Raw genomic sequence first — 18,382 nt, forward strand, 5'->3', positions numbered from 1 at the left:
CCCCGCGGAGACTAAGGGGTTAACAGCGGGACATGTAAATGGTGCTTCTGGCCAGAAGCACCTTTTAAATGCCCTGCTGTAAGCAGCGGGGAAGCTATTGACACTGCAGAAGTTTCCATTAACTCCTGCTCCCATAGGAGTCAATGGAAACACCTATGTCCGATCTTTTTCAGGTGCATGCTATTTTGTGCTGCACATTCTGCGCACATAAACGCTTCTATAAGAGCCCATTGGTTCTTTTAGGAGCGTTCATTTTACACAGACCTAAAACACGCTTGTGTGACCGAGCCCTCAGGGAGCATACCACATGTATTTTAAGAAAAAGGCTATTTCCTGCCTTATGGTCACCCGTCCATCTCTGGAGCACACCTGCATATTAAATTACAGGTACTATGGTGAAATTCCTTTAGCCTAGACTCAATGTGATCTCAGAAGCACCAAATGTGCTGGATTGTCAGAAAAAGTATTTGAAAAATTCTTAGACTATTGGAATTTGTGGATTATGACATGGAGAATTAAAGAAATGTTACAGTAGTCTCTCCCCCCCGCCACCACCACCACCACACACACACCCTCAGCCTATGTGGAAAAGGGTTCTCCAAAATGGGGATTGCCTTAAAGAGTGCCGACTGAGAGATTTCAGAGCTCAGTCTTTTTTATTGTGTCTAATGTTCGATACCCCAGACAGATTATGGTGGCTGACATTCCACTTTAGCCAAACCAGTTCCCTGAGTAGCCATGGCAAGTGGAAGCTCTATGAAGCCATTGCGTACTACATTTACTGTCACAATAGACAGGTTTAGGTGTTTTCTGAACTGATATAGGTTTGACATTTACCGTAATTAAAGTGTAAAGTTTGGGAAGTTCTCATTAGATGCTCCCTACCTTGTTTTGGAAGATGTTTCTCCATAAAATACATGATTCGTGTCAAGTTCTTGAGACATCTTCTCATATCAAGTAATTTAGTTGCATCTGCTGCTGGAAAAGCTTGATGTAAACCAGGATGGTCGCCATTAAATGCTTGGTACCAGGGGCGTAGCTAGAGGCTCATGGGCCCGGGTGCAAAAGTTTAGCTTGGGGCCCCCTTCCAGACCCGTCCACCCACCACTCCTTTTCACGGCTACTCCTTGTACATCACTTTTAGCTACATTACTGTTTTTTTTAATGACCCATCAATGGATCATTAGTAATCAGGGGTTTTAGATTTTTAAAACATCCAGAACACAAGCCTCAAGGCACGCTTTGCTTCCCCAAGAAAGAAAAAAATAATGCTATATACACATACATAATACAGGCACACATACATTGGAGACAGCATGAGCTAACTTTTATAACATGTTAGGGCTCATGTCCACGACCAGGTTTTCACCACGTATTATGCACACGTGGTAATCCCAGCATGCTCTCTTTCTCTGCGTACCACGTAACGTGAGCCCTGTACACTTGTATGATACACTGCCCATACACATTACATTGTTTCCATACGCATTGTTACTCTAAACAGAGTCGGGAATTAAAAAAAGAATCCCCCTGTGCATGTGCAGTGCTACACAAAGCCGTATGCAGTCCCTGCCGGCAGCGTGCATGGCTGGGAAATGTGTGACATGCTGGTGGTCTCCCACAGTGTTGTAGGCTTAGGGCTGTGGCATTGAGCCCTTAGTCACCAATACAGCGGCTCGGTTCTAGCATACCTCTAATAGTGAAGTCAGGTGCCGGCTCGCAGAACCCCCCTCACTCACCCCCACTCCCTATCACACAGAACCCCCCTCACTCACCCCCACTCCCCATCACACAGAACACCCCTCACTCACCCCCACTCCCCATCACACAGAACACCCCTCACTCACCCCCACTCCCCATCACACAGAACACCCCTCACTCACCCCCACTCCCCATCACACAGAACACCCCTCACTCACCCCCACTCCCCATCACACACAGAACACCCCTCACTCACCCCCACTCCCTATCACACACAGAACACCCCTCATCACACAGAACACCCCTCGTCCCTCCCCCACTCCCCATCACACAGAACCCCCCTCACTCACCCCCACTCCCCATCACACAGAACCCCCCTCACTCACCCCCACTCCCCATCACACAGAACACCCCTCACTCACCCCCACTCCCTATCACACACAGAACCCCCCTCATCACACAGAACACCCCTCGTCCCTCCCCCACTCCCCATCACACAGAACACCCCTCACTCACCCCCACTCCCCATCACACAGAACACCCCTCACTCACCCCCACTCCCCATCACACAGAACCCCCCTCACTCACCCCCACTCCCTATCACACAGAACCCCCCTCACTCACCCCCACTCCCTATCACACAGAACCCCCCTCACTCACCCCCACTCCCCATCACACAGAACACCCCTCACTCACCCCCACTCCCCATCACACAGAACACCCCTCACTCACCCCCACTCCCCATCACACAGAACACCCCTCACTCACCCCCACTCCCCATCACACAGAACACCCCTCACTCACCCCCACTCCCCATCACACAGAACACCCCTCACTCACCCCCACTCCCTATCACACACAGAACACCCCTCATCACACAGAACACCCCTCGTCCCTCCCCCACTCCCCATCACACAGAACCCCCCTCACTCACCCCCACTCCCCATCACACAGAACACCCCTCACTCACCCCCACTCCCTATCACACACAGAACCCCCCTCATCACACAGAACACCCCTCGTCCCTCCCCCACTCCCCATCACACAGAACACCCCTCACTCACCCCCACTCCCCATCACACAGAACACCCCTCACTCACCCCCACTCCCCATCACACAGAACACCCCTCACTCACCCCCACTCCCTATCACACACAGAACCCCCCTCATCACACAGAACACCCCTCGTTTCCCCCACTCACCATCACACAGAGAACACCCCTCACTCACCCCCCTCCCCCCTCTTAATCATACCGAGGACGTTCCCTCTCACTGACTGCACTTACTTTCACTATGGTCTCTGCGCAGGCAGGCAGCCTCTCCGGGCACATCGGTGCTTCCTCCCAGGACCTCCGCTCAGACTCCTCCCCTCTGATGATCTCTGTGCTGGAGAACCAGATGGGGGAGGGGTCTGAGCGGAGGTCCTGGGAGGAAGCACCGATGTGCCCGGAAAGGCTGCCTGCCTGTGCAGAGACCATAGTGAAAGTAAGTGCAGTCAGTCAGTGCCGCCTGACTGACTGCAAAGTAAGCCCCGTGGGCCCCCAGGGGCTCAGGGGCCGGGTCGCAACCGCACCCCCAGCACCCCCTATATGTACGCCAGTGCTTGGTACCCTGCTTCCCCAGATTCCTCAGCTAAAGAAATCTTAATTTTGCAGGGGTGCAAAGCTAACTGGCAAATTTTATCCAGGGGGGCAAGAATCTGTGTCAAAATCTGCATTAAATTATCAAATCATGTCACATTAAAAATCACATTAAAGTTTGCTAAATCTGCACGGCCTTTTCCTTCCTGCATCATGGGAGCTTAGTTAAGCTGTTATGTTGTGTTTGATAACAAAGTTGCTTTTTATGAATTGTGACTGCACCAAGTTTGTGTGGGGCTTATATATAAGGATGTATATATAAGCCCTTACAGGATGTAACTCAGGATCAGTACAGGATAAGTAATGTAATGTATGTACACAGTGACTCCATCAGCAGAATAGTGAGTGCTGCTCTGGAGTACAACACAGGATGTAACTCAGGATTAGTGCAGGATAAGTAATGTAATGTATGTATATAGTGTCTCCACCAGCAGAATAGTGAGTGCAGCTCTGGGGTATAATACAGAATATAACTCAGGATCAGTATGGGATATGTAATGTAATTTATGTACACAGTGACTCCTCCAGCAGAATAGTGAGTGCAGCTCTCCAGTATAATCCAGGATTAGTACAGGATAAGTAATGTAATGTATATATACAGTGACTCCTCCAGCAGAATAGTGAGTGCAGCTCTAGAGTATAATACAGGATATAACTCAGGATCAGTACAGGATAAGTAATGTAATGTATGTACACAGTGACTCTACCAGCAGAATAGTGAGTGCAGCTCTGCAGTATAATACAGGATGTAACTCAGGATCAGTACAGAATAAGTAATGTAATGTATGTACACAGTGACTCCATGAGCAGAATAGTGAGTGCAGCTCTGAGTTATAATACAGGCTGTAACTCAGGATAAGTAATGTAATGTGTGTACACAGGAATTACACCAGCAGAATAGTGAGTGTAGCTCTGGAGTATAATACAGGACGTAACCCAGGATCAGTACAGGATAAGTAATGTAATGTATATATACAGTGACTCTACCAGCAGAATAGTGAGTGTAGCTCTGGAGTATAATACAGGATGTAACTCTGGATCAGTACAGGATAAGTAATGTAATGTGTGTACACAGGGATTACACCAGCAGAATAGTGAGTGCAGCTCTGGAGTATAATACAGGATATAACTCAGGATCAGTGCAGGATAAATAATGCAATATATGTACGCAGTGACTCCACCAGCAGAACAGTGAGTGCAGCTCTGCAGTATAATACTGGATCAGTACAGGATAAGTAATGTAATGTATTTACACAGTGACTCCCACCAGCAGGGAGTGCAGCAGCAGTATAACATAACTCCATCAGTGGGTGGGGGTCTAACCTCTGAAGTAGCAGAAGACTCTTCATTAGTTCCTCTGTACAGCTCAGGTTCCATCCACAGGGAACTGCAGCACTGTACTTACACAATTAAGGTCCCTTCATTCTGATTATGTCTGGTTCTCAGCAGTGAAGCCCCCATGGGTCTGGGAGTGTTGGCATACTCCCAATCCAACAAGCTGGTTATAACCTCTCATTGATGGAGGTCATGTTTTGGATGGACATTTCCTTGAAATGAAGCCGCGTACATATAAAAAAATCAAGAAATATCTCTGTTAATGCAACGGTCAGTTTGCTCTGATAATTCTATATATACATAACATCCTCATAGGGTTGCTGTGGCTCAGTGCCAGGGAAGACATTGTACCCGGGCTGAGAAGTAAAAATCTTCTCCAATAACGTATTGATGTCTCCTTTTGTTGCGCAGAGACTTACAATAAGCTGTGCATTGATCGGCCAAGCTGATGTACATTTTTTTACAATAATTGGTCACTTTGGGGGACTACCAAATTGTCCCACAGTGGATTTCTTGGTCGAATCTTCATTTAGGACTATAAAGGTTGCTTTAAGAAGCAAAAAGAGAGAATACGCAGCACACATAGATGCAAGGCTACCCCTGGTTAGCTGGCGCTCTGTGCTGGATCATTTTGGTACTTACAATCACTATAGAAGGAAAGATTAATTCTTTCTGTCCCTTTTTTATGCATCTAAAGTAAAAAATAAAGCAACTTGGCAAATAATCTTCATATTTTCATTATTTATACAGACCTATGTGTCGCCAGACAATCCCTATATGTTCTAATCTGCAATTACACTCTCTTCCTCTGTCCACTGCTTTGTGCTAACCTATTGAATGAAGCTCCTAACCCAGGTTAACCTATGCAATTGTGGTACAGGAGGTCTACTGCCTGCCTCCGTACCAGTAATGTATATCACATTAAAGAGTAGTTGGATCTCACAAACGTTAACCATAATGGCGCCAACACCATAGACTAACAAGGTAATAGGGTAATTACTATGTTTTGGTTGAAGAAGTGTGGCAAAGGAATCAGGTGTAACAATGAGTTTTCAGAAGCTGGATGCCCATCAGTAACTCATTAACAAATCTCTCAAGATCCATCAATGGATCCATCAGGAGCATATGAGGGGGTAATCTGTGCTCCATGTGTAGGGTGTAGGAAGAGTGTCAAGATTCAATTTTGCCTTGTCTTGGGGACAGTGGTAGGGCAGCAAACTGAACTTTTGGCACCAGTGAAGAAAAGCCTAATTAGGGTTCTGCCTGACTCTAGTAAAGTAACAAAAAAAGCTTGCATGAATAATATTATGGAAACTGTGCTAACTAACTCCAACCACTAATTAGTTCCTGGAGTACTAGAAAGAGCATTACAGTGGAGAGGCCATTGCACTTTCTATCCTTTTCATGCCAGCCAGGCTGTGAAGAGGCTGCAGACGAGCTTCTATGAGTTTGTGTCCAATCACTGGCTGAATATGTTTAGATTCTGAGCATCATTTATTAAAACCTTCCTGGCAGAAGACTTAATTTCTACTCTCTCCTCTTCCTGAAAGTTGAAATAAAAGAAGCATAATGAAGGGAACTGCAAGCCTTAGGGAGACAAGCTGAAGCAGATCAGGGTTGACAGGCGCCAGGGATGGGAAGACTCTACGCCCCACTCTATTAAGAGTCTGCTATACAAAAGTTACTCAGCATAAGCTGTAGAGGGATTGGGTCCAACTCTTATAAAATTCATTGTGGAATCCAATATGTTATTTTTTTTCTAAAGAAAAAGAGAGAATTTCACAGCAGATTCGTGAATAATTTTTTATAGATTATACTGATATTTTAATGTGTATTTTTTCATTAAAGATATTTTAATGTACAGTCTTTGCCAAAACTTTTGAGACTGACAGAAATTTTGTTTTTTACAAAGTTCGCTGCTTCAGTGTTTTTTAGATCTTGCATTCCCCGTCGCTTCCATTTTTCAAACGAAGTAAATAGCGCAGTCAGCTGCGCTATCTGTTCCATTCGAAGAACATAAGTGACAGGGAACAGAATTAAAACGGAAATAAACAGAGATGTTTTCACTTTTGTTAAAAAAACGCATTGAAATCAATGGGGAACTAAAAGGAAACACTTCATTCTGTTTGATTTCCATTTCTCTGCTCCAAAAAAAGAATAGAGGAATGGAAATCTCTAGCACTAGTGGGAGCAAGCCTTAATCAGATGTTTCTATGGTATACTGGAGTTCAGTTATAAGCATTTCAAGCATTTTTAAACTTTAATTGACAAATACATCACGTTTTCAGTGTTGATCCTTTTTTTTAAAGACTTCTGCATTCACCCTGGCATGCTGGATATCCGCTTCTGGGCCAAATCCTGACTGATGGCAACCCATTCTTGCCTAATCAGTGCTTGGAGTTTCACAATTTCTGTGTTTTTGTTTGTCCACCCACTCTTTGAGGATTAGCCACAGGCTCCCAGTGAGATTGAGATCTGAGGAGTTTCTTGACCGTGGACCCAAAATTTCAATGTTTTGGTCACCATGCCATTTAGTTATCACTTTTGCCTTGTGACATGGTCTCCATCATCCTTGATAGAAGCATTGTTCATCAACGAATTTCTCCTGCATCCCTGGGAGAAGTTGTTCTTGGAGGATATTTAGATACTATTCTTTATTCATGGAGTGTTCTTAGGCAACATAGTGAGTGAGCTCACTCCCTTGGATGAAAAGCAACACCAGACATGAATAGTCTCAGGATTCTTTAATGTTGGCGTGACCCAGGGCTCATGGCAGCGCTCACCTTTTCTTCTCCGGACAATCATTCTTCTAGATCTCCCAAGCAGTCTGAAGGGGGCTTCATCAGAGAAAATAACTTTATCCCATTCCTCTGTAGTCCAATCCCTGTACTTCCTGCAGGATGTCCGTCTGTCCTTGATGTTTTTCTTGGAGAGAAGTGGCCCTTTTGCTGCCCATCTTAACACCAGGTCAGCTTCCAATAGCCTTCACCTCAGTGTGTTTGTGTAGATGCACTGCCAGCTGGATGATGCCATTTCAGAGCAAGTTCTGCACTGGTGTTGAACCAATCCGTAGCTGAATGCTCTTTAGGAGATGGTCCTGGTACTTACTATCTTGGTTGCCCTGAAGCCTTCTTTACAGCATTTGAGCCTCTCCCATTGAAGTTCTTGATGATCCGATAAGTGGTTGATTTAGGGGCAATCTTACAAGCAGCAGTCTTTTTTCCTATAAAGCCCTTTTGATGCAAAGTAATGATGCCTACAAATGTTTCCTTAGAGGTGACCATGGTAAACAGAAAAAGACAAAGATTTCAACCACCATCCCCCTTTTTAAGCAACCAGTCTGCTCTTATAATTCACTCAGTATGAAAGAGTGATACCAGCTGGCTTATCCTCTTTAGGGGTCCTTCACATGAGCGTATGCATATTTGCACGCGCCTCCACAAGCCATGTTCATTTGCGTGCAGCAATTCTTTTTCCAGCAGAACTATGCAGCGTGTTACGCATCTCCTTGCGTATTGGCAGCGCATTTGCTCACCCCTCATTGACTACTATGGCTACCTTTGGTGCACAAATGTGCAGAAAAGTAGAGCATACTGCTGTTTTTTTTTTTTTACGCAACCGAAATGCGCACGTAAAATATGGAATGTGAACGAACACATTGAAATCAACGATTCTATTCTCTACGCATGCATGCAAATACGCCCAAGTGAAGGAGCCCTAACACTTTCTCCTAAGCTAATGAGAAGATCACTAAAATGCTGTTTGTAAGTCATTTTGTGGCAGGACTGAAATTCAGTGGAAATGGAGTTTTTGTGATTAAGTTAATTTTCATGGCTAGGAATGACTTTCCAATTTATTGCAATTCATCGGATCCCTCTTCATAACAATCTACAGTTAATGCAAATTGCTTCTCTAAAAACTGAAATAGCAAACTTTCTGAAAACCAACATTTGTGTCAGTCTCAAAACTTTTGGCGACAACTATTGACCGAATGCCAAAGATACGAGTGCCTAAAAAGAAATATTGGAAATGTAGTGCTGTCATGTCAAGGAAAACTCTTTTGGACAAAAAAAATTATAAATAGAGTTAAAGGGTCTCTGGTATTTTAAAAATGTGACGTAGGGGCGAAGGAGAAGAACATTATCCTTCCATTATATAAGGCACTTGTCAGGCCCCACATGGAATACTGTCTACAGTTCTGGTCACCGGTGCTCAGGAAAGATGTCACAGTGCTTGAGGGGGTTCAAAGAAGGACAACTAAACTAATACATGGAATGACGGGACTGGAATACCCAGAGAGGCTATCCAAATTGGGATTATTTACTCTAGAAAAAAGAAGGTTAAAGGGGTTGTCCCGCGGCAGCAAGTGGGTCTATACACTTCTGTATGGCCATATTAATGCACTTTGTAATGTACATTGTGCATTAATTATGAGCCATAAAGAAGTTATAAGAAGTTTTTCACTTACCTGCTCCGTTGCTAGCGTCCTCGTTTCCATGGAGCCGACTAATTTTCGCCGTCTAATGGCCAAATTAGCCGCGCTTGCGCAGTCCGGGTCTTCTTCTTTCCTCAATGGGGCTCCGTGTAGCTCCGCCCCGTCACGTGCCGATTCCAGCCAATCAGGAGGCTGGAATCGGCAATGGACCGCACAGAAGCCCTGCGGTCCACCGAGGGTCAAGATCCCGGCGGCCATCTTCAGCAGGTAAGTAAGAAGTCACCGGAGTGCGGGGATTCAGGTAAGCACTCTCCGGTGTTCTTTTTTAACCCCTGCATCGGGGTTGTCTCGCGCCGAACGGGGGGGGGTTGAAAAAAAAAAAAACCGCTTCGGCGCGGGACAACTCCTTTAAGGGGCGACCAAATAACCATGTATAAGTACATGAGGGAACAATACAAGGATCTCTCCCAGGATCTGTTTATACCCAGGACTGCAACAGTAACAAGAGGGCATCCGCTACGTTTAGAGGAAAGCAGGTTTCATCGCCAACATAGAAAGGGATTCTTTACTGTTAGAGCAGCTAGACTGTGGAACTCTCTGCCTGAGGATGTGGTGATGGCAAAATCCTTAGAGGAGTTTTAAAGGGGACTTGATGTCTTTCTGGAGAAGAAGGATATTACAGGATATAAATATTAGGTTAAGTGTCAATCCTGGTATATAGGCAGGTAGGAACTATTAGGGGTTGATCCAGGGAACAGTCTGATTGCCATTAGGCAGTCGGGAAGGAATTTTTTCCCCAAAAGGGCTAAATGGCTTCTGCTCTTGGGGTTTTTGGCCTTCCTCTGGATCAACAAAACAGGAGGCTAGACAGGCTGGACTAGATGGACATTGTCTTCATTCGGCCTTACGAACTATGTTACTATGTTACTGTAGATGGGTCTATTGTAAGTTACTGCAAACCTGAATATCTTTCTCCTGTACAGTACTCTACTGTGAGAGGGTACAGTCCTTGAAAAGAAATAATATGTAATGTGAAGGATCAGTAGCTCTTCCTATGAGCTAGAAATGATTTGCTTCCAGAAAACTATCATTCTGTTTTCATTAAATCTTCATGCCTAAATAAATTGATGCATCAGGTTGGCCCATTATGTATGTAGGTGGGAATAGTCCTCTGGCAATGGGAAGACTAATGAGATTGTCAGGCAGATGGATGTGGATTTGCCTTGCCACACCAGTTTGGCTGTGAAATGGCAGCACCTGGAGAACCCATGTTTTCATGCATAAACCCCTAAGTGGGATTGCAGTTTTGCTGTGGGTTCCCCAAACTGTTGCATGTATACATAGTTGTTGTGTGGCTGCTGATTCTGCATTGGGCCAAGGCACAGTACCTGATGGTGCGAACAGGAGCATAGTGGACAAAACAGGCTTGAGTCAGGCCTGTCATGAAGATGCGTAAACAAGGTCCAAGCTGTAGATTAGGGTAGGCAGCAAGCAATAGCAGAGTTTAAAATACAGAGCAGAGGTCAGGGAGCATACAACGGGGGTGCTGATAAATATTGAGCCTTACCCAGAAAAAATTGAGCTAGGAAGCTGAAACTACCCCACTATTCTGCATATTCCCCCAGGATGCCAATGCCCTTGTGATATCTCTCCTGCAGTTTTTTAAGTCCCTGCAAATGGAAGTCTTCCGACTGCTGGTCAAACCACTCATTTGCAGCATTAGTTGCCTCCAAAACCTTCCCAAACCGTTGTCCCTTTAGGTGTTTTTTTAGATTGGGGAACAGATGGCAGTCAGACGGAGCCATGTCGGGTGAATAGGGTGGATGGGGCATCAGTTGAAAGTCTAAGGGGGTCATTTTTGCAATACTGGCACCTGCAGTGTGTGATGGGCATTGCCATGCAACAGGATGACACCTTTGGAGAGCTTTCCTCAACGTTTTTCTTTTTGCTTCAGCTTTGTCAGTAATGAACAGTAATATGTTGCATTGATGGTTGAACCCTTTTGGAGGTAGTCCACGAGCAGAACTCCCTTCTTATCACAAAAATATCAGTCTCCTCAGCTCCTCCTGCTCTATAACATAATGCCTGCTGTTTGGGCAATGTATTCAAGTTGACAGATTCCCTTTATGTAAACAAATATATTCAAATATGTACTGTGAGCTGAAACAATCTGATTGAAATCTAAAGTCATATGTAGAGATAAAAGAACGTTCTCGTCCGAGCTTGATACTCATTCGAGTATTAGCGTGTTCGAGATGCTCGTTACTAGAGGCGAGCACCACGCGATGTTCGAGTTACTTTCACTTTCATCTCTGAGACGTTAGCACGCTTTTCTGGCCAATAGAAAGACAGGGAAGGCATTACAACTTCCCCCTGCGACGTTCAAGCCCTATACCACCCCCCTGCAGTGAGTGGCTGGCGAGATCAGGTGTCACCCGAGTATATAAATCGGCCCCTCCCGCGGCTCGCCACAGATGCATTCTGACAGAGATCAGGGAAAGTGCTGCTGATGCCGGAGCTGCTATAGGGAGAGTGTTAGGATTGATTTTAGGCTTCAAGAACCCCAACGGTCCTTCTTAGGGCCACATCTGACCGTGTGCAGTACTGTTGAGGCTGCTTTTTGCAGTGTTGCACTTTTTTTTTTTGTATATCGGCCGTGCAGAGCATTGCGTCCAGAGCATTGCGTCCTGCAGTAATTTTACATAGTCCAGGGCCAGTAGTGGTGGTGAGGCAGGGACAGTGAAAGACATATACAGTCTATATAGGCAGTGGGCTTTTCCAAAAAAATCTGGGGGAAAAAATCTATTTGGGCTGCCTGTGACCGTCCTGACTGTACTGCGTCTCTGCTGGGGGTAGTTGTCCTAATTCATACGCAGCCAGCTAAGTGTTACAGTAGGCTTGCGCAAAATTCTTTCCTGCCTCTGCTGTGCGTTCCGTAAGCGAAGTCAGCCTCCAACCACAGGCCAATAAGCGGCACATTTAATTACAGCGTTCTGTTTCTGCACTACTGGTAATACAGCATGCTGAGGGGTAGGGGTAGGCCTAGAGGACGTGGACGCGGGCCAGGACGCGGAGGCCCAAGTCAGGGTGTGGGCACAGGCCGAGCTCCTGATCCAGGTGTATCGCAGCCGACTGCTGCGGGATTAGGAGAGAGGCACGTTTCTGGCGTCCCCACATTCATCTCACAATTAATGGGTCCACGCGGTAGACCTTTATTAGAAAATGAGCAGCGTGAGCAGGTCCTGTCGTGGATGGCAGAAAGTGCATCCAGCAATCTATCGACCACCCAGAGTTCTACGCCGTCCACTGCTGCAACTCTGAATCCTCGGGCTGCTGCTCCTCCTTCCTCCCAGCCTCCTCACTCCATTACAATGACACATTCTGAGGAGCAGGCAGACTCCCAGGAACTGTTCTCGGGCCCCTGCCCAGAATGGGCAGCAATGGTTCCGAATCCTCTTCCACCTGAGGAGTTTGTCGTGACCGATGCCCAACCTTTGAAAAGTTCCCGGGGTCCGGGGGATGAGGCTGGGGACTTCCGGCAACTGTCTCAAGAGCTTTCAGTGGGTGAGGAGGACGATGACGATGAGACACAGTTGTCTATCACTCAGGTAGTAGTAATTGGAGTAAGTCCAAGGGAGGAGCGCACAGAGGATTCGGAGGAAGAGCAGCAGGACGATCAGGTGACTGACCCCACCTGGTTTGCTACGCCTACTGAGGACAGGTCTTCAGAGGGGGAGGCAAGTGCAGCAGCAGGGCGGGTTGGAAGAGGCAGTGTGGTGGCCAGGTGTAGAGGCAGGGCCAGACCGAATAATCCACCAACTGTTTCCCAAAGCGCCCCCTTGCGCCATGGCACCCTGCAGAGGCCGAGGTGCTCAAAGGTCTGGCAGTTTTTCACTGAGAGTGCAGACGACCGACGAACAGTGATGTGCAACCTTTGTCGCGCCAAGATCAGCCAGGGAGCCACCACCACCAGCCTCACCACCACCAGCATGCGCAGACATATGATGGCCAAGCACCCCACAAGGTGGGACGAAGGCCGTTCACCGCCTCCGGTTTGCACCGCTGCCGCTCCCCCTGTGCCCCAACCTGCCACTGAGATCCAACCCCCCTCTCAGGACACAGACACTACCGTCTCCTGGCCTGCACCCACACCCTCACCTCCGCTGTGCTCGGCCCCATCCACCAATGTTTCTCAGCGCACCGTCTGGCCGTCGCTAGCGCAAGTGTTGGAGCGCAAGCGCAAGTACGCCGCCACGCACCCGCACGCTCAAGCGTTAAACGTGCACATTGCCAAATTTATCAGCCTGGAGATGCTGCCTTATAGGGTTGTGGAAACGGAGGCTTTCAAAGGTGTTTCAAAGCTACTCAGTTCCCAGTCGCCACTACTTTTCCCGATGTGTCGTCCCAGCCCTGCATGACCACGTCTCCCGCAACATTGTACGCGCCCTCACCAACGCGGTTACTGCCAAGGTCCACTTAACAACGGACACGTGGACAAGCACAGGCGGGCAGGGCCACTATATCTCCCTGACGGCACATTGGGTGAATTTAGTGGAGGCTGGGACAGAGTCAGAGCCTGGGACCGCTCACGTCCTACCCACCCCCAGAATTGCGGACCCCAGCTCGGTGGTGGTATCTGCGGCGGTGTATGCTTCCTCCACTAAACCACCCTCCTCCTCCAACGCAACCTCTGTCTCGCAATCAAGATGTGTCAGCAGCAGCACGTCGCCAGCAGTCGGTGTCGCGCGGCACGGCAGCACAGCGGTGGGCAAGCGTCAGCAGGCCGTGCTGAAACTACTCAGCTTAGGAGAGAAGAGGCCCACGGCCCACGAACTGCTGCAGGGTCTGACAGAGCAGACCGACCGCTGGCTTGCGCCGCTGAGCCTTCAACCGGGCATGGTCGTGTGTGACAACGGCCGTAACCTGGTGGCGGGTCTGCAGCTCGGCAGCCTCACGCATGTGCCATGCCTGGCCCACGTCTTTAATTTGGTGGTTCAGCGCTTTCTGAAAAGCTACCCACGCTTGTCAGACCTGCTCGGAAAGCTGCGCCGGCTCTGCGCACATTTCCGCAAGTCCAAGACGGACGCTGCCACCCTGCAACATCGGTTTAATCTGCCAGTGCACCGACTGCTGTGCGACGTGCCCACACGGTGGAACTCTACGCTCCACATGTTGGCCAGGCTCTATGAGCAGCGTAGAGCTATAGTGGAATACCAACTCCAACATGGGCGGCGCAGTGGGAGTCAGCCTCCTCAATTCTTTACAGAAGAGTGGGCCTGGTTGGCAGACATCTGCCAGGTCCTTGGAAACTTTGAGGAGTCTACCCAGATGGTGAGCGGCGATGCTGCAATCATTTGCGTCACCATTCCTCTGCTATGCCTCTTGAGAAGTTCCCTGCAAAGCATAAAGGCAGACGCTTTGCGCTCGGAAACAGAGGCGGGGGAAGACAGTATGTCGCTGGATAGTCAGAGCACCCTCCTGTCTATATCTCAGCGCGTTGAGGAGGAGGAGGAGGAGGAGCATGAGGAGGATGAGGAGGAGGGGGAAGAGACAGCTTGGCCCACTGCTGAGGGTACCCATGCTGCTTGCCTGTCATCCTTTCAGCGTGTATGGCCTGAGGAGGAGGAGGATCCTGAAAGTGATCTTCCTAGTGAGGACAGCCATGTGTTGCATACAGGTACCCTGGCACACATGGCTGACTTCATGTTAGGATGCCTTTCTCATGACCCTCGCGTTACATGCATTCTGGCCACCATGGATTACTGGGTGTACACACTGCTCGACCCACGGTATAAGGAGAACCTTTCCACTCTCATACCCGAAGAGGAAAGGGGTTCGAGAGTGATGCTATACCACAGGACCTTGGCGGACAAGCTGATGGTAAAATTCCCATCCGACAGTGCTAGTGGCAGAAGGCGCAGTTCCGAGGGCCAGGTAGCAGGGGAGGCGCGGAGATCAGGCAGCATGTACAGCACAGGCAGGGGAACACTCTCTAAGGCCTTTGACAGCTTTCTGGCTCCCCAGCAAGACTGTGTCACCGCTCCCCAGTCAAGGCTGAGTTGGCGGGAGCACTGTAAAAGGACGGTAAGGGAGTACGTAGCCGATCGCACGACCGTCCTCCGTGACGCCTCTGCCCCCTACAACTACTGGGTGTCGAAGCTGGACACGTGGCCTGAACTCGCGCTGTATGCCCTGGAGGTGCTTGCTTGTCCTGCGGCTAGCGTCTTGTCAGAGAGGGTGTTTAGTGCGGCTGGGGGAATCATCACAGATAAGCGTACCTGCCTGTCAACCGACAGTGCCGACAGGCTTACACTCATCAAGATGAACAAAGCCTGGATTTCCCCAGACTTCTCTTCTCCACCAGCGGACAGCAGCGATACCTAAACAATACGTAGGCTGCACCCGCAGATGGAAGCATTGTTCTCTATCACCATCAAAAACGTGGACCTTTTAGCTTCATCAATCTGTGTATAATATTCATCCTCCTCCTCCTGCTCCTCCTCCTGAAACCTGACGTAATCACGCCGAACGGGCAATTTTTCTTAGGCCCACAAGGCTGTCATATAATTTTTGTAAACAATTTTTATACGTTTCAATGCTCATTAAAGCGTTGAAACTTGCACCTGAACCAATTTTTATTTTAACTGGGCTGCCTCCAGGCCTAGTTATAAATTAAGCCACATTAACCAAACCGATTAATGGGTTTCACCTGCCCTCTTGGTTGGGCATTGGCAATTTTTCTGACGTACATTAGTAATGTTGGTACACCAATTTTTTGGGGCCCTCGCCTACAGTGTAATCCAATTAATTTTTTGCCCACCTACATTAAAGCTGACGTTACATCAGCTGTGCTGGGCACTGCAATGGGATATATTTATGTACCGCCGGTGGCTTCCTGGCACCCACCCATGCTGTCGGTCCACACGGAGTTGTAACTGCATGTGTCCACTTCTAAAGAACCCCAGTCTGACTGGGGCATGCAGTGTGGGCCGAAGCCCACCTGCATTAAACATGACATTACCTCAGCTGTGCTGGGCACTGCAATGGGATATATTTATGTACCGTCGGTGAGTTCCAGGGAGCCACCCATGCTGTCGGTCCACACGGAATTGTAACTGTATGTGTCCACTTCTAAAGAACCCCAGTCTGACTGGGGCATGCAGTGTGGGCCGAAGCCCACCTGCATTAAACATGACATTACCTCAGCTGTGCTGGGCAATGCAATGGGATTTATTTATGTACCGCCTGTGGCTTTCTGGGACCCTCCCATGCTGTCGGTCCACACGGACTTCACAATAGGGAGTTGTACCTGCCTGTGTCTACTTATAAAGAACCCCAGTCTGACTGGGGCATGCAGTGTGGGCCGAAGCCCACCTGCATTTAATCTGACGTTAGCTCTGCTGTCCAGGGCACTGCAATGGGATACATTTATGTGCAGCCGGTGGGTTCCAGGGAGCCACCCATGCTGTGGGTGCACACAGAATTCCCATTGCGGAGTTGTACCTGCCTTTGACTATTTATAAAAAACCACGGTCTGACTGGGGCATGCAGACACCTTGACAGAATGAATAGTGTGTGGCACATAGGTTCTCCATTGCTATGCCCACGTGTGCAGCTCCTGATGGCGGTGGCACAGGATTATATTTCTCATTGCTTCTGTACAGCATTGTGGGCTATCGCCCCGCCCCTTTTAAAGAGGGTCGCTGCCTAGCCGTGCCAACCCTCTGCAGTGTGTGCCTGCGCTTCCTCCTCATGGCAGACGCACTCATAAATAGACATGAGGGTGGTGTGGCATGAGGGCAGCTGAAGGCTGCACAGGGACACTTTGGTGTGCGCTGTGGACACTGGGTCGTGCGGGGGGGGGGGGATTTGGCAGCATGTAACCCAGGAGAAGTGGCAGCGGAGTGTCATGCAGGCAGTGATTGTGCTTTGTTGGAGGTAGTGTGGTGCTTAGCTAAGGTATGCATTGCTAATGAGGGCTTTTCAGATGTAAAAGTTGTTGGGGGGGGGGCCCACTCTTGCTGCTATTGTGGCTTAATAGTGGGACCTGGGAACTTGAGATGCAGCCCAACATGTAGCCCCTCGCCTGCCCTATCCGTTGCTGTGTCGTTCCCATCACTTTCTTGAATTGCCCAGATTTTCACAAATGGAAACCTTAGCGAGCATCGGCGATATACAAAAATGCTCGGGTCGCCCATTGACTTCAATGGGGTTCGTTACTCAAAACGAACCCTCGAGCATCGCGAAAATTTCGTCCCGAGTAACGAGCACCCGAGCATTTTGGTGCTCACTCATCTCTAGTCATATGTCATATTTTTGGCTGTGCATATACAGGGACCTCTTAAAAGGAATTATTTTAATAGGAGCATGACTTAGGAAAAGGTTTAGTCTGTCACGATGCCAGGATGCTAAGTGTCCTGGGCTTTATGCAATAAGTGCTCCCTAATTCTTCCCTTCTGCCCTTCAGTGATGGCTTTACCAGTCTCTCTCAAGGACACTAGAGTCATCACTTGGGAGCAAAGGGAAAGGTTGGGGTGTATATGTGAGGTTCTTAACATCACATTTGATGGAGAGCTGAAATGACTTCTTGTAGATCATTTCTGATACTTGTGTTGTAGGTTTGTTCCAGGAAAAACCCCGGAGCCTTCAAAACAACATTCGGACCTCATCAGACAAAAAGAAGAGAGGCTCACTGTCTTCATGGAACAAGATGACAATGGGTGACATTGGCCATGAGGGTGAGTTGGGTTACAACCTCCAATATTGCTGTTTTACTCATCCACTGGTGGTCTTCTCTTTCAAGGGCATAACTATAAGGGTGCCAAGGTAGCAGTCACACCTGAGCCCTGGTGTTTAAAGGTGCCTAAAGGCTCCTTTGATACATAAGTAGACATACATAAGTATTATAAATGGCATATGATGGGTAAGTGGGGGTGAGGCTGATACAGATTTTGTATCTGTCCCCCAAAGTTTCACGTTATGCCTCTGATTCTGTAAATGGTTCACTTTAACTCGTTCATAGATTGGTTGAATGTCATGTATCGAAAATGGTGCCATTATTTCAGAAAGTATGGCATATGCAATGTTCACTATTTTGCTGTATTGTGCTTTCTTCTACCATGTGCCGTAAGTTAGGTTCACCTCACAATTTGGGCTCTACTTTCTATGTATATTTGCTAGGAAATTCACTAATGTATGCATCTAATATGATCACAGACTGGAACTGTTGACCAACAGAGTGTCTTTGTTTTACTGCAAAATGAATGCCATA

The 18,382-nt window shown here is 47.9% G+C and overlaps 1 protein-coding gene across 1 annotated transcript in view; it reads left to right on the plus strand.

The window, feature by feature from the left end:
* DISP3 (dispatched RND transporter family member 3) overlaps positions 1-18,382 on the plus strand; it is a 127,106-nt gene that overhangs the window by 68,455 nt on the left and 40,269 nt on the right. The window contains exon 11 of the mRNA XM_066607453.1: positions 17,730-17,849. Within this exon, the coding sequence (XP_066463550.1) occupies positions 17,730-17,849 (120 nt within the window). The remainder of the gene's footprint in view (positions 1-17,729; positions 17,850-18,382) is intronic.

Source organism: Eleutherodactylus coqui, chromosome 6 (assembly GCF_035609145.1).
Source record: "Eleutherodactylus coqui strain aEleCoq1 chromosome 6, aEleCoq1.hap1, whole genome shotgun sequence".
NCBI lineage: Eukaryota > Metazoa > Chordata > Amphibia > Anura > Eleutherodactylidae > Eleutherodactylus > Eleutherodactylus coqui.